The sequence below is a fragment of the Stenella coeruleoalba genome (assembly GCF_951394435.1).
Source record: "Stenella coeruleoalba genome assembly, chromosome: 21".
NCBI classification, from domain to species: Eukaryota; Metazoa; Chordata; class Mammalia; order Artiodactyla; family Delphinidae; genus Stenella; species Stenella coeruleoalba.
Genome location: NC_137167.1, coordinates 2,364,135 through 2,381,000, shown reverse-complemented (window position 1 = coordinate 2,381,000; position 16,866 = coordinate 2,364,135). Strand labels below are relative to the sequence as shown.

Below are 16,866 nucleotides of genomic sequence, written 5' to 3'. Positions count from 1 at the left end.
TATATATATATATATATATATATATATATATATATAGGCTGCTATACAAAAGCCTCCTGGTAACAGCAAACCAAAAATGTATAATAGATATACACATGAAAAAGAAAAAAACAATCCAAACATAACACAAAGACAGTCATCAAATCATGAGAAGAGAACAAAAGAAGAAAGGGTGAGGGGGAAGACCTAAAAGAAAGAATCCAAAACATTAACAAAATGGCAATAAGAACACACATATTGATAATTACCTTAACTGTAAATGATGGACTAAATGCTTCAACCAAAAGACGTAGGCTGGCTGAATGGATGTAGATCAAGACCCGTATATATGCTGCCTACAAGAGACTCACTTCAGATCTAGAGACACATACAGACTGAAAGTGAGGGGATGGAAAAAGGTATTCCATGCCAATGGAAAACAAAACAAAACAAAAGCCAGAGTAGCAATATTTATATCAGATAAAATAGACTTTAAAATAAAGACTGTTGGGCTTCCCTGGTGGCACAGTGGTTGAGAGTCGGCCTGCCGATGCAGGGGATGCGGGTTCGTGCCCCGGTCTGGGAGGATCCCACATGCTGCGGAGTGGCTGGGCCCATGAACCATGGCTGCTGAGCCTGCGCGTCCAGAGCCTGTGCTCTGCAACAGGAGAGGCCACAACAGTGAGAGGCCCGCGTACCGTAAAAAAAAAAATTAAAAAATAAAATAAAATAAAATAAAGACTGTTATAAGAGACAAAGAAGGACACTACATACTGAGCAAGGGATCAGTCCAGGAAGAAAATATAACAATTGTAACATTGTTACAGTTGTATATGCACCCAACGTATGAGCATCTCAAAATATAAGGCAAATATTAACAAAGGAGAAATTGACAGTAATGCAATAATAGTACAGGACTTTAACACACCACTTACAGCAATGGACAGATCAGCCAGACAGAAAATCAATAAGGAAACACGGGCCTTAAATGACACATTAGACCAAACAGGCTTAATGAACATACAGAGGGCTTTCCATCCAAAAGCAGCAGAATACACATTCTTTGCAAGTGCTCATGGAACGGTTTGCAGGATAGATCTTGTGCTAAGCCACAAAACAAGTCTCGGTAAATTTATGAAAACTGAAAACATATCAAGCATCTTTTCTGACCACAATGCTATGAGACTAGTTCTATCAGTTTTTCACAACAGAAGTTCATTACTCCCTTAAATTTAACACTTGGAACAATACGTTTTGCACCACAGTGGTTCCTCTTTGACTACAGAAAAGGAAAAGTTCTGAGAGTCTTTCTCCACTTCCCCTATAAAGACAGGCCTCCTCTGTGTCTCATCTTGCTCTGTCTTCGGTGATCAAGCCACAGAGAGTCAAGGCCGTGTTGTCATGGCTGAGGCTCCCCAGGCTGAACGAGGCCCCAGCTGCTGCTTGTCGAGCCCTCAGCATGTGTTCCTCCTCGACGGTCTGGATGACTTAAGTGCTACTTTTCCTTAGTGGTTCATAGCTGGGCTGTGGCTTTGAGCTTGTCCTTTTCTTGGCTCATAAATATATCTATGTCCACCCCATTCCTTTACCATTCTAGCTCACCACTTAGCAGTTCTTTCGCTGTCATCCGGTCATTTTTTTCTCTGTATAGCCTACTGTGGTGAGTTTTCAAAAAGCATCACTAGACTTTTAGTGATAACTAGCATATTGTGTATCCCAGGAACCTGTCCACCTTACAGTAATCCTCAGGCCAAAGTAGGAGAGGCTAAAAAACAATCAGAAGTATGGATTTAACTCAGTAATAGATCAGAAAATCATTTCGAAATGTAGCGTGAAAATATGATTGTTAGAGAGGGACAGAATTCTGGACCTCGTCTGCCTGCTGGGGCGTAACGAGAGGGCAGAAGCTGCAGGGTCCAGTCTGGTAGCCGCTGGCCACAGGTCACTACTGAGCACACGAAATGAGGCTGCTCTGGGCTTAGGTGTGCTAGACAGGTAAATGACCAGAGACTTGGTAGGAGGAAAATTAATGCAAAATACCACATTAATACTTTTATATGCATTATATATTGATATGATCATATTTTGGGCATCTTGGGTAAAATAAATATATTAAAATTAATTTCACCTTTTTCTTTTGATTCTTTTCTGATTTTAATTTACTTTTTAAAATTTTTAAACAATTTTAAAGGTTACACTCCATCTACAGTTATTACAAAATATTGGCTCTATTCCCCGTGTTGCACACTACACCCTTGTAGCCTGTCTTACCCCCAGTAGTTTGTACCTCCCACTCCCCCTCCCCTACGTTGCCTCTCCCCGCAACCGGTAACCACTAGCTTGTGCTCTACGTCTGTGAATCTGCTTCTTTTGTTATATTCACTAGTTTGTTGTATTTTTTAGATTAGTTAAGTGATCATTAAAAAAGTATGTTGATATACACCTATTCCACTGTGTAAATCAACATACATTTTTTATGATCACTTAACTTATAAAGTAACATAGGTTTTTGAAGAGGTAGATTCAAACCCTGCAAAGGAAGAACTTAAGCAAAGAAACGGAAATTATTGTCTTAAGTCAGCACGAGGAGAACAATTCAGCAAACATGAGAAGCCCAAAGTGTTTCAAAGAGCCTGGGCCAACGATTCCAGGGGCAAGAGCCCTTCTGCTGTCACCAGGCTTCAGAGTCACGCACCACATCTGTGTGTTATGTTCACAACCAGCATGGTGCCCAGTGGCCTGGTTACACCTGGTAAACTCTGACTGAAGGGTGCAAGGAAATGAAGGAGCCAGTTCAGAAAGATAAAAGCTCATGCTTCAGTTTGGACACGTTACCTCTAGAAGGAAAAACAAGTATCTATTTGGAGAGTGTAGGGTACTGTGAAACCCAGAAGATCTGGGCACTAACTGGTGGTGTGACCTTGCATTTATTACTGAACTTCTCTGATTCTAAGTTTTTCCATCTGTAAAACAGGACAACTGATACCTATTTTGCAGAAATATTGTGAAGATGACATATAACGTATGTAAAAGTGCTTTGTGTGGTGTCTGACAAAACAAGTGTTTAATAAATAGCTGCCATTGATGATAGTAATAATAAATGAGATGCTCATACTTGTTTCCGTATCACTATAAAGGCTTAATTCTAAAAGATGCCGCATGTCACAACGAAAATCCAGCACGCAGCAACGAAGACCTGGCGCGGCCAAATAAATAAATATTTAAAAGAAAAATAAAGGCTTAATTGGAAAAAGGTTTTAATGAAAGGCAGTACAAGGTAAAGGTCACTAAACTGACTTCCTTTTTGAGTCTGTGTATACAAGTTAGATTCATGTTCTCAATCTTTGAAACCCTGAATGGTTTTATCAAATTTAAGTTTTCCTGGCTTAATGAAAAATGAAGAGAGATTGATCTTGAATACCTCTCTGTAAGTGACCTTGAAAACCGTGTTGTTTTTTTCCAAATGATAACATTTTATTACAGAAAAAGCATCCCAAATATAGGATTTCATAAACACTGATAAATGAACAAGTGCAACTTTAAAAGTAAATACAAAGTAAAGAGGCAAAACCTACAAGCATTTTGCCTTTAAGAGAAAATGTAATGCTCTCCTACAGAGGTGATCCCACCCAGAGCACAAATGTGGCTCCATCTCCTGTAAAGACATCAGGTTTGTTTTCTGAACTATGCCCAGTTTAACAATTTCAAAATGATAGCAAGAAGTGACACGGAATAAATCACTAAGACCAATTAACTTTCTATTGACCATTACTCAATAAAGGCTCCCCATCACACTTTGACAATTTAAAGCCGAAAACTGTGCTTTTTTTAAACAAAATAGGTATTCATCCATAACAGAATGTGCGTGTGTGTGTGGGGGGGGGGGTGTTAATGTGTGCTTTTCCACATCTGTGTGTGTATATCCTGATGTACAAGGAATTCCTCCTCACCCATGGTCCCAAAAGGCCTTCTCAAGTTACCAGGGATTCCTTGAGTCAGGAAGACGTAGTACATCTGAAAAATAATCTCACACTAAAAAATTAGTATTATGACGTTTTTCCTGTTAGTAGTATTTGCATTTTAAGAGTGAATCTCCCTAAAAAAGAAAACTCAAAGAAATATCTCTTAGAATCTAGGAAATGCAAACAGCACTGCTACAAAGATTTTGACACAAAGACTTTGTATGCTGGTAGCAGAATATTAGTTGTCTGTGACAATATGGGGATAGAACTCTTCCTTAATTCCCCTCAGGTCCAGCTCCACGGGTGACTTTTTACTGCAGCTTAAGATCAGCCTGATTTCGAGTAAGAGATCTGCTTTTGGCCTCACAACTCCAGGGTAATTGGCATGTGCGTGCATGTGTGTGTGTGTGTGTGTGTGTGTGTGTGTGTGTGTGTGTGTGTGTGTGTACATGCACGAGCATGGAGACTTCAAGTCAATAAACTGCACCATTAAAATCTCAGTAACACTGAGGGTCCACCTGCCAAATTAGACCTCACACCTGGCTTGCTTCTGACTGGTGTGAAACGTGGGAAAGAGCGGGGAGGCATCCCACGTGCAGGCTCCCAGGCAAGGCGGGCTCCGCTTACCTTTCTTTGGTCTGGGTTTCACTGGCAAGGACTCCTGTTTTTCCATTGCTGCTTCTCTTTCTTTCCATCGGCGGACCTGCTCCTCCCTCATCTTGAAGAACAGGATCTGTTTCTGTTCTTCGCTGAGCTCTGCCAGCAGATCAGGATCTATGTACATCTCCGACAGTATCTGTTTCAGCATCTTTGCAAGGGTGGAGTCTTTTACACCTGTGGCAAAAGTTCTTGAAAATGGCTTCCAGGGCTGCCTTCACCTGGGCTGGCCCTGGAAGGCACCCGCAGACCTTCCCCGAGACTCGAGGGGCTGGGACAGTAATTCAACAAACTGGCTCTGGGTTCCCGGCACCAAGCATCCTGTCCAAAACGCCACTCATGAACCTGCAAAGAGCAACAGGCAAAATGCAGGCCGTGTTAAAAAGTGTTAAAATGTGCAGACATGGGGCCAGGACAGGCTTAGGAATAAAGCTTGGAGGAAATACAGTATTGCTTTTCATTTCACAAGAAAGCTGAATCAAGCTTTGTTAAGAGTTTGTGTAACCTGTATCCTGTAATTTCCAAAGATACTTTATCAAAAAACAAAACAAACCCTAACAGGTCAATCTCAGGGAAACAAAAAAATGAACAGAGGTTTGGCCTTCTCCCAACTAAGCAAACATACTATTACCTCAGAGCCCAACAACCCACTACGTCCATGGCTAAGAACAGAGTTAAAGAGACAAAGGCACAGGGAAAAATTAAAAGAAGTTATTTCAAAAGGAAATACCGTTTTTGAGATTTCTCAGAATTACCCACCCAAACCCAAACCAAACCTAAGCCATGCTCAAGGAAGGAAAAAGAAGAAATAAACATTAGACCACAGTGCCATTTTCCCATTTCTCCTTAAAAGTAGCACTAAATAAATACAATTATGTACTTTCATCTTCACAAAAGGACAATACAATGTTCAGACAACACACTAGAACCATGAAAACTGTGCAGGTGCAGGAGAGAACATTCATGTACATTTTGGAAGGTCACCAGGTTTTAGGTGTACCTCTTCCAGATAACCTAATTTAATAGGATCTAAATTTACAGACCAGATAAACTGGGGGAGTGGAGGTGACCAGGCTCATCACAAAGGGTCCTGGCTCTGTAAGAGAGTTTCTCAGAGGAAGGAACCTTGGACCTAAGCACACAGGTTGTTTCATGGGGGTGCTTACCCCACTGCGGTTTCATTCTACTTCACATGTTTCTATTTGGTCTATTTAAAAAAATATACCAAACCTTCATATTTTTGTAATCAGAAGGAAATAATGTATAGATTTCCATTCTGAAAAAAAAAAGATGTTTATTTGGTTCCAGTATAATAGGATACACAAAAAAAGCTTACTTATTTCGACTTTCCAGGATCACCTATGGTCTAAGAAACTGACGAATCCTTTTGTGCTTACAATGCCTCAATAATCCCACCACCTAGCCACGCCCTCTCAAATATCTTTTTCTCCAAACTAAGTTCAAATGCTCTTAAACCTCAGACTAGTCACTTAGCCACACCATGGCTCTCCCAGTTCCATCACCTGGTCCTTCTCCAGCCAGACTGTGATGCTCCTCTCACCCCTGGGAGGCCCCTGCAGCTTCACCTTTTCATACTCCTCATGAATGTTTCTCCATTTACACCAGTCTTCCGAGAGAAGCATGAGCAACAGCCCAAGAGCCAGGGTACCCAGAGTGGTTTGCATACACAACACATAGCTCGATTCACTAACGAGTCATTGTGTAGCAGGGACCTTTACTGAGGCTACCACGGCTCCCGTTAACTGCATCCTACAATCTGCCGCATTCAACTACCAAAACTCAAATGGAACACAACGTTAACAGAAAATTTTAATTAAAGGCACTGTCTGACTTTAACTCAGTCAGCCATGCCCGCCCCCGGCTCCCTGGCTAGCTTTGTATTTTGCTTTGAGGTGATCTTCAAAGGCTGTAACGGCCACAGTACTGAAGTTCTGTGATGCTTTCTTGACTCTTGGGTCTCACAGCTTCTCCAGGGGTGGGCCAACTAAATCCACACTAAAGGGAGGTTTCCTGAGGCTGAGCTCTTATCTGTAGGTGTCAGAACCGCAGGAAGAATGCAGGTCCTCAGCTCACTGGACTCCGGTGCTCCCAGACCAAGTGGTAAGAAACCAAAGGGAAAGAGTCCTTGACATTCCGGTAAATGTCCTTATGCTGGCACGTTCCTTGAGCAGGGGTTGACTTTCACAGAAATTAAACATGGGGAGGGAAGCAGCCCAGTGAAGCTGGAGGCTTCCACTCTGTTTCCCAGTTTGAATCGGGTGACTCCCAGCAACAGGGACAGTGTGGGTTGAGCCTAAAAACTAAAACCCTGAAAGGGCCAAATCCCCCCCCCCCACTTCCCCACCCAGAGCGCTCCTGGTCACAAGTGCTGACACCTGCCGCGCAGCCACTACCTTGAGCGCTTGACATGCAGTAACTAATGAATCTTTGCCATAATCTTGGAGTTCAGTCCCTCACTATCCCCATTTTATAGAAGATGGAAAGGCGTACGCCGGGCGGTCTGGCTCCAAGTCAATACAGCAGAGTCTGTGAACCCAGAATCAGAGCATCATCGGGATGCGGTACCACTGGTGAAGTTTTAGAATGAAAACCAGCAAGTTCTCGCGAAAGCGGAAACGAACCAAAAGCACACGAAGCAGGGTCCCTCTCAGGGGCAGAAGCCTCACCCCTGCAACTGCAGGTGAGCTCAGGGGAGGCCAGGTATTGAAAAGCCCCCACCCCAGGAAGGACAGCGGGAAATGCCCGCCATGCCGGCCCAGGCGTGGGCGATGCTGCCCACGGCATTCACCGGGCACTCAGTCTCCTGGCTCCCCCTCCCACTGTCCCTGGGAGCAGCACGGGCGGGCAGTGGGGTGCAGGGCTGCTCTGCACCTCGGGGATGACACGTTCAAGCTCTCACAGCTTCCATTTTGTGCTGTTTCGCCTTTTGTAGAAAACATGGGTTTTTTTGGCATTAAAGATAACTAATGGACCTTAAGGGAAAGACACTGGCTTCCCTCTATCCTCAGAGAAAACTTGGGGACCCAGCTGACAACATTCATGTGGGGCGAGGCTGCTGAATAACATGCACTGCCTGCCACGCTGAGGCTGTGGACTCCCAGTGGTGTGAACGAACGCCTTCCTCAAATACAGCTCAGGCCACTTACGGGACGGCCAGCTCTGCCTTGCGGGCTGTGTGTCTCTGGGTTGTCACTTCACTTCCCTGTAGGGAGTTTCCTCACCGTGAAATGAGCCTGAACTGTGACCCTTTGTAATCTGAGGTCTAGGCCATATAATCTAGTGGGGAGTTACGGAGACAAGTGGAGCCGGGGTAGAGGAAGTAGAAATGAGGAAATTAGCTGACCAGGGTTTCCCCACTTTATCCCGGACAATCAGTGCTGCTACTGATTCAAACGGGCATGACTTTCCGTGTCTAACACACTGAGGGCAGCAGGCTTCCACTTATGCAAGATCCAGTAAAAAGGAAAGCTCGGCTAACTCGGTTTTCTTCTTGTACAACACATTTCTTAAAAGACAGAAATGACAAGCAACAAGTCCACATCTGCTACTTTTTCCAAAAATAAATTTCTAATGGGTCACAGTTGTCTTTCAGGATGCCTAGAGATGTGGCCTAGCTCTCACACTTTCCAGAGCCACTGTCCTATTTTTTTTTTAATTGTATTTTTAATGACTCTGAGACCTTACCCCAAATGCCAGAGATACAGCCAAATCAATAATAAAAATAGTGTGATATGGACGGTATAACTTTAATGGTAAGAATATAGTTTGAATTCTAATTCTTTTAAAACAGCCAGCTCTGTTTTCAGACTTTCAGTTATCTTACTCAACTTTATGTTATTAATCTATCTGCACACGGGCTATCTTTGAGGATAAAATGAATTGCCAAGGGTGACAGCAATTTGGTAAATTTTGTAAATATACACCCCACTTCAGAAATTTGAAATCACTGTACACGGATTTACCCAGAAACTCCACTCATGCCAGATCTATGCCCGCATACGCCTTCCACTTACTTCTTCACTCAAAAAAAAAAAAAAAAAAAAAACCTGTATCCAAGTCGTTCTATTAAGCAGGCAGTCAAACAAAGCCCTTTAGGAGGCGAGCAGGGACTAAGTTTAGAAAGAGGGGAGCTCGCCTGCCTCCTTCCTGTGACTCTGGCGGGGGAAAGACGACTCTGAGCGAACCTGAACAGTGACTCGCCGCTGCCCCTAACGCCACCCCGGGGGCGCCCGGCGAACCCGAGGGCGGGGGGAGGTCACCGCCGGGCCGCCTGCGGCCACCGTCCGGGCCCGTCTTCCGGGGGCGGCGCGCCCACCCCGGGCCCCGCGCCTTTCCCCCGCGCCCACGGCGCCCTCGAAGGAGGGAAGCGTCCCCGCCGCCCGGCCCGCAGGAGGCAGGCCGTCCTCCCCCGCCCGCGACCCCCACGCGACCCCACCCCGCCGCCCGCGCGCTCCCTCCCGGGCAGTCCCGCGCGCGCCCCTCGGGGACCCGGCCCGGAGCCGGAGCTGCCCGTGCGCCCCGCGGCCCCGCGCGCCCCTCACCACGACCACCGGCCTGGCCCTCGGCGCCGCGGCTCTCCCGCCGTTGCTGCGACACCGGACACCCGACACCGGACACCGCTCCGCCGGCACCTGAGCCCGCCGGGCGGAGGAGCGTGGGGCCGGCCGGCGGGACCCGGACCCGCGGGAACCCCCGCGCTCGCTGGCTCCTCCCGGCCCTTCCCGGCCGCCTCCAGCCTACGCGGGGCTGGGCCGCCCGGGGCCGTCGGGCGCCGAGGGAGGGGAAGGCGTGGGCCGAGCACGTCCCCGCCCGCCCCGTCCGTGGTCCAGGCCCGCCCGGGCCGCCCGCACCTGCGGCCGCCGGGGCTCATCTCTCCACGCGTGTCCCGCGGGCCGCGGCGGGTCCCGGCCGAGCGCCGGGCGTCCTGGCAGGTGGGGCCCAGGCAAGGCGGGCGGGACCTTCTCAGCTGCACGGGCTGAGCTTCTGCTACGGCGTCGCTGGAGCTCACTTTTTTTTTTTTTTCTTTCCCTTTTGTTGACCTGAAGTAAATTATCAAACTCTCCGGCGCTTGTCCGTACGGGTGTGGCTTCGTAGGGAGCCAGGACCAAGGAGGAGAAAGGTTGGAAAAGATGAAGACAGCGGAGAGAGGGGAGAAAATGAAAGAAACGCGGCGAGAAGGAAAGAGGGTAAAGGAAGGCCGTGGACTGCGGCCAGGCCAGGTCGGGGTGTCGCACGGGGGGAGGAGCTGGCTGCGGACGGAGAAGGAAATCTGGGAGGACAGTTAAGCAGAAGCAGAGCGGAAACGTTGGAGGGCATTTTACGTCTAGAGGAACGTTCAGAATGTGTGAAGCAAACAGCCTGCTTTGGTGAGGCCCAGGTCGCAGGTGTCCGGGAGAGAGGCCGTAAACGGCGAGTGTGGACCTCGTCTACGCAGCCCACCTGACTTGCTCCTTCAGAAATGAAACCCATTTCTAGCCTCTCCAGACCTCGGAAGATACTCAAAGGTAGAACCTGGGGGCAGAGGTCAGGACTGCCTAGGAGCTATTTAAGAACTTTTCTAGGGATCCTATCAGGGAAGAATTTCTGGTTGGGTTTGGTTCCCACTGCTTATTAAATGAATGGCCTGTAGGGTGTTTCTGGCCAGAGTGTCATTTGCCCCCCGGCTAGCTGCTGTGGCCAACTCAGAGTGAACCCTAACACTGTATGGTGGAGCAGTTGAAGAACTACGAAGTTAGCATTTGACACATCCGAGAAGCATTTAATGAATACTTGCTGGGTGCCCGGCCCATCGTGACACTGGGACCTACAGGGAGCAGACAGCCGGGCCCTGCTGCTGTCCTCGGGGCAGCACTGCCTTGTACAGTAGCTGTGTGTATGTTTTATGCCTCTTTGAAATCATAAACGTGATGCCAGGACTGATCCCAGGCAAGTTTGAATCCTACCTGACACCCAGGCACACAACAGGCACGCAGTACACATTGGTTGAATGGATGTTAACAGCCCGACTGAGCACAGACTGTACACTGCATCATTCTCTCAGTTAGGAGCCCGGTGTGTCTTTCCTTTTCTCTGCCGCCTTCTCTACATCTTCCTTGCCATGGGCCTCGCTCCTGTATTGGTAAAATATCTCCTCTTCTCTCCTTTCTCTGCTTCCCCCTTCATCCTCTTCACCTTGTCCCCCTCTCCGCCACCACCTTCCCTTTCTGTTCCTTCTCTCCCATCACCCGTTATTTCCTCTTTCCATTGGCATAATCTGATACAGAAAATATATTTTTTCATTAATTTCAAAAACAGACAGCTAAAATGTTTTCTATTGCTCTAAAAACAACAATGGCTCTGTTACTTAATTATGAGGCCCTCAATTATCTTCCCTCTGGGCCCATGCCCTCAGAAGAAAGCATGTACCCACCCCGTGATCCAAGATGAGTTGTGGGAGGGTTGCCACCTTCACATGCTGGCAGTGCCCCTGTCGAGTGTGAGGTCTGGGCATTGGCAGGGGCTGGGGGCTGAGCCTCTCCTGCTTGCTGGCCACAGGCGAGTCACAGACCCCTCTGAAAGGAGTGTTCAGGAGTTCCCTATGCCCATCCAGGGCAGTGTTCCAAGAGAAGAGCTAAATATCTATTTACTTTATACTAATTTTTAAAATTAGTCATTTATTTGTAGTAATGGATACCATGAAGCAGATGGCCTATGTTTTGATGAACACGTTCCGTGGCATTCCTTTTAGAATTTTGCTTAAGATCCCTGCTTGTAGGCTGCCATGTACAGCCACGCGGCTGGCTCTGTGCAGCTGGAGGGGCGCCGAGCAGAGGCGACAAAGCATAGGTCATCCCCCAGCTGTGAGACACAGCAGCCCCAGTGCTGCCAGGAAGACCAAGAAGACCACTTTTCATAAGTGTGTGAGTTTTATAGAAAATGAAAGTTACCTTCAGATGTTTTCTTTAGAAAATAGCATAAACACCAATAATGTTTTTCCTGTCATACTTTATCATCAGTAACAGAAAGTCCAGCCATGCTTTTAATTCTCCAAGAAGTAAGCTATACATGTGTCCCTTAGTGACTGTGAAGTAGATGTGAAAGAAAAAGACTAAGAAATTTTAATTTTACTAAAAATTGACCAAATCTCAAAATAAATCTTAGTCATCAATTTTTTTTTTAACGTATTGAAGGGCTACTTTGTCTTCAGTTTTTTGCCAGCAGTTAGATTTTATTTTGAACGATTTTCATTCCTTTATGACTCTGTGTGGCTTTTATTTTTTCATCTTCATGAATATCAAGATAAATTATTGGTCTTTACATCATTTTTAAATTAATTCGATTACTCTAATTTTTGATGTTTCTGCTGAATGACCGTTATGGAATTGTCTCCTCCAAACCCACCCTATGGGCTGGTGACAAGACCATAGCGTTCCTCATTTCTTGTGTTTCTGTAAAAGCTGTTGCTACCATCCTGGCATCCTTGGATCTTCCCAGGCAGCTTGGAGTAGGTCTCCTAATGCAAATAAAACCAAAGTCTCATCGCTTAATCTTGGACCAGATTCAGAATCAGGTTTTGATTTCCTAACCTCTTTCTTACGTACCATCTTTTCAAAAATTACACAGATTCATTTTAGTTTTATAAAGCTTTACTGCCGGGATCCCAGAAGTAATTCTCAAGCACATATTAAAATAACCTAAGGGAGGTTTAAAGTTTGCCCCTTTGTCCCCTCCCCCAAGGGGTTCTTTTTTTTTTTTTTTTTTTTGCGGTACACGGGCCTCTCACTGTTGTGACCTCTCCCGCTGCAGAGCACAGGCTCCAGACGCGCAGGCTCAGCGGCCATGGCTCACGGGCCCAGCCACTCCGCGGCATGTGGGATATTCCCTGACCGAGGCACAAACCCGTGTCCCCTGCATTGGCAGGAGGACTCTAAACCACTGTGCCACCAGGGAAGCCCCTCAAGGGGTTCTTCTGATGGGGATGGGATGGAGCACAGACATCAACATTTTTCCAGCGCATCCTAAGAGGTCCTAAGGTGTGGCCAAGGGTGAGAACCACTAAAATATGTGGGAACAAAGTTAATTGGTTAAGGGAGATTTTGAAGGAGTAGTAACGGCAGCCCCTAGACTTTCTTAAAATAAACATAAAACTGGATGTTCACCTTCTTGGTTCTGGTCTTGAAGTTAGTCCCACAACCTTGTCTGGGGATGGACAGCCTCACATTTCATAAACGCAGTGTCTGGCTCGTCACTGCTGCTCAGTAGGCCTGAGTTTTGCTTCTTTCCTTCCATTCACTACTTCCTGGTTGTGAAACCCAGATGTTCCCTCTGGCCTTTTAGTTGAGGACAGGGCTTCGCACTCTGGCCCAAAGACTCCCACCTAGGCTCCTGGCTCCAGACGTTCTTCTCTTCACGTCCTTGCCTTCCCTGGGGATAGCTCTTTAGTTCTGCCCTCTAGGGCCATCTCCCCCATTATACTCTGTTTGCCTAAAGACTCTTCTTTAGCAGCAAGGAGAGCCTTACCCTGGGGTAAAGTAAGCTACTATGCCTCTTCCCCTAAGTGTATGTTTGAAGAAGAGCCAGTTTATGGCCTCAACGGTGAATGCCATTGTTTTAAGTTTGAAACTGGAGAGTTGATTTTTATTGGCATTCAGCATTTTAACAAGGACATTTGTATAGCATCCAGTATTATGGAAGGTTATGGCCAACAGATAACAGATCATGCTTTATAAATAGGGAATATGAAAGAGGACAGACTCCCTTTGGAGAAAGGAGTCTGTATTCAGAGTTTGTATAGCCACACTGGGAACCGTCATTGGGAGTGCATGCTACAGCTCTGTCCTCACTAAAGGATAGTACATCATATACAATGTTTAGGGCTGGAAGGAATTTGGACGTTATCTGGACCTCATTTTGCAGCTGAAAAAAATGGGGGGAAAGCAAGGTTAACCATAACAGAGCTTTATTGGTGAAAACAGAATGAAAACAAAGAGTTTCTGACATACAGTCTTTACAGAGTTATTATACTGTAATAAATTAACCAGATCATTTACTTTACTGAGTTCAGGAGTAAGAATGAAGGGAACCATCACCTGTGTTTCTCTTCCAACATAAGCACCTCTGTCTGGTAATGAAGGGGCAGACAGGAGCCTCTTCGGGGCTGCACCAGCTCGAGGGCAGCTATGGGGCACAGGTCTCCCCTCTGGGATCTGCTGGCCATGCTCATAGCACTTGCAGAAGGAGACCTGCAGGTGCCACATCGAGATTTTCAGCCCCTCTGGAGAAGGCAGACCTGAGGCTGTGACCCTCCCTCTTTCTTCAGTGCAATAAGCAGGTACTGATGGAACCACCAGTCAATTCTGAGTGTTTCCTTGGGTCAAATTCTGCCCAGAGGAAGAGACGTAAGAAGAAGGAACAGAGGAATCAACGCCAGAAGAATAAAGAGAGTGGAAGTGATTTTTTTAAAACGTCCACATGACTCAGCTGATTTCCTAAGTGAGCTTTGCTTCCCATTGGTGTTTCCTGTGGAGCCTCAAATCTGTACTCCTTCCTAGCAGGGGAGGGGTTCACACATGAGGGGGGGAAGAATGCATCCAGCATCCAGAAATTACTTTGAGTCTTTAATGGAAGAGGAGGAATTTCTGGTCAATACTGGGCTTGAAAGCATGAATTTTATTGCTAGTTTTGCTGTGTGGTGAGCAGCCCTCCCAAAATGGCTGAAAGAAAAGTCTAATCAAATGCCTGGGAAACAAAAGACTCAAATCCTACTGTTTTTTCCTTTCAATAACATTTCCTAGTTAGACTCCAAGGAAGTAACATATGTCACTAAAGAGATGACACTTAATGTCAGATAGAAATGGTTTCTAGTCCTCCAAGTGTGCACTAAATCATCATGACACCGTAAATCTGTACAGACCAACATTTCAAAGCACTTTCAAGCTATGATTTCCTTCAGTCCTCCCAACATGTTTGGTGAGATAGGCCTTTTGATCTTAATTGACAAATGGGAACACTTGGGTTCAGGGCAATTCCATGATTTGCCTGGTTTATACATTAGCTTGGGTAGTAGTGGACCAGGGCTGGGACTCGGGTCGTCCCACACCTAGTCCAAGGCCCTTTTCCCCACACCCTACTGCCTCTGTCACCCTGTCATTCTCCCTGCGTGCATAGGATGGCTGGAGCTTTGTCTCATTATTTTTGCAGCCCCCAAGCCTAGCCCAGGCTGTGATATAGAGTAGATACTGAACACATGTTTGTTGACGAGCTGAAGGAATCTAAATTTGGGCTTGCCCAGACAGAATCAGTGCCTCCCTGCAGAGTCTGGGTAAGCTTATTTTTGGAAATTAAGGTTAAGTAGCTTTGCAGCCTAAGAACTCATCAGTGTGTTTTGAGGAATTATCTTAACCCCAGGAATGGCTCATGTAACTTGAATGTTCTGACCTGAGATGCTAGTCTGTATGAAAGGAGGGGATAATCTCATGGGGATTATATTATTATCCTGCCACAGAATCATATGCCTTATTTTTATTTTCCCTTAATGCTTTATTATTTTTCAAACTATTATTCATTATGTGCAATGATGTAAATCTTTTATCCCTATGATGTGAATGACACACACGTGAGCAGCTATTGTTTTGAAATACATAGCATTTGCTGACCCAGAAAGATGATTATTTACATGATCAATCTTGCAATTTTAGGAATGCACCATCTTGAGTTATTATTCAACTGTTTCATTGCTGTTGGTTCTCCAGCTAGATTATAAATTCCTTCAGATAGACTCGTGCATTTTATGTATTTTATCTCCCTCATGCCTAATGAAGGACCAACACAAAACATGGATTTCTGAGTACACAGATCACGGCAAAGAATGTAGATTCCCTTGATGGAGCTCTTGGTGTAGTCTGGCAATGTTCACTAGAGAATTTTTTTTTTTTTTAGTTTTCATCTTGATCCAACTTAATATTGTAGTTGGGATGGAATTCTGTTTTATTAAACTCCTCATAGTATTTCCTAAGAGTTATATATTTGTATAATGAAACTTTCTGTTGGTAGGGCAAAAAAAGTAGACGGAATTGAGGGAGCTGCTTCTAGGATATTTGCATTAAGAAGAGAAACCACATGTGACCTCACCTTCTCTTCCTGCTTTTCCCTCTCTTCCTTCTCAAATAGCATGTGAAAACCTACAGATGGGAATTTCCATTGCTAAAATGAGAAGGAAATGAATGATTGCTTCTGCTGGCTTGTCAAACATTTTGTAAACACGTGTCTTTGGGGGGCAGGGGGTAATGAAAAGAAACAGTCCCTGATGGCCATTAGCAAATACCTACGAGAGAGATGTCATGAATAAAAACAATTAAAATAATTTTAATAACGAGGTTGAAAATATAAATACTACAAAGGCCACAGAGATAAAGGTGTGAGCATTCATGAGAAGACAGATTACATCAACCTGAGGGACTTTGGAAACTCTGGTGGTTATCAGAGAACTCATCGTACATTCCTTCCTCCTTCCGGTAGCTTAGTCATAGGGAATGGTGGGAATTCGTGGGGCAGTCACAGAGGCACTTGGGGTTGTCAGTGAGGCTGAACACGTAATAGGATTTTATGAAGGTTTTCTTAATTAGAAAGTTTTAGTCCTCTGGTCTGATCTTTCCAGATTGTGTCAGTTATCTCTTGCTGCATAACAAACACCAAAAACATAGTGACTTTAAACAATAACCTTTAACATTCCTCATGGGTCTGTGGGTTGCCGGGAGGGTTATCCTGCTGGTCTTGCCTGGACTTGTTCTTGCGGGGCAGCTGGACCCTGGGGCAGGCATGTGGCCTTTGACTGTCATGGGGTCCAGGCGGATTTCTCCACCAGCAGCAGCAGCATTCCAAGAGGCCATGGCCTGGTGTGTCACAGCACATGTGCTCGTGTCCTGCTGGCTGAGGCAAACCCAAGGCCACCTCCAGAGTCAATATAGGAGGGGCTACACTGCACAGATTGTAGGAAGTGTGACTCACTGGGACCATTACTGTTACAGTGTACCACACAGTCCAGCACAGAACTCTCTAGAACATGGACAGCTTGCCCAGGAGAGCTCAGAGTTCCATAGGAGTTTATTCCGCTGTTTCCTGCATTAGCTTGTTTCTGTAGATGTCTCATGTGGAGTGTCTGGACGACCCCTGGACTGGGATAAACCACTGGTGACAGTACCTGCAAGAACCTTTTCTTCCTTTTCTTTTCTTTCTTTCTTTTCTTTCTCTTTTTCCCTCATTCTTTCTC

The 16,866-nt window shown here is 45.7% G+C and overlaps 1 protein-coding gene across 3 annotated transcripts in view; it reads right to left on the bottom strand.

The window, feature by feature from the left end:
* SH2D4A (SH2 domain containing 4A) overlaps window positions 1-9,672 on the bottom strand; it is a 75,807-nt gene extending 66,135 nt beyond the window's left edge. The window contains exons 1-2 of one of the 3 annotated variants that reach the window (XM_079909138.1): window positions 9,161-9,672; window positions 4,569-4,943 (exon numbers count right to left, since the gene is read on the bottom strand). In XM_079909138.1, the coding sequence (XP_079765264.1) occupies window positions 4,569-4,749 (181 nt within the window). In that variant the 5' untranslated portion in view covers window positions 4,750-4,943; window positions 9,161-9,672. Of the gene's footprint in view, window positions 1-4,568; window positions 6,968-9,160 lie in introns of those variants that run through there. The other 2 variants (XM_079909139.1, XM_079909140.1) reach the window with 2 other exon arrangements.
* Between the last annotated feature and the right edge of the window lie 7,194 nt (window positions 9,673-16,866).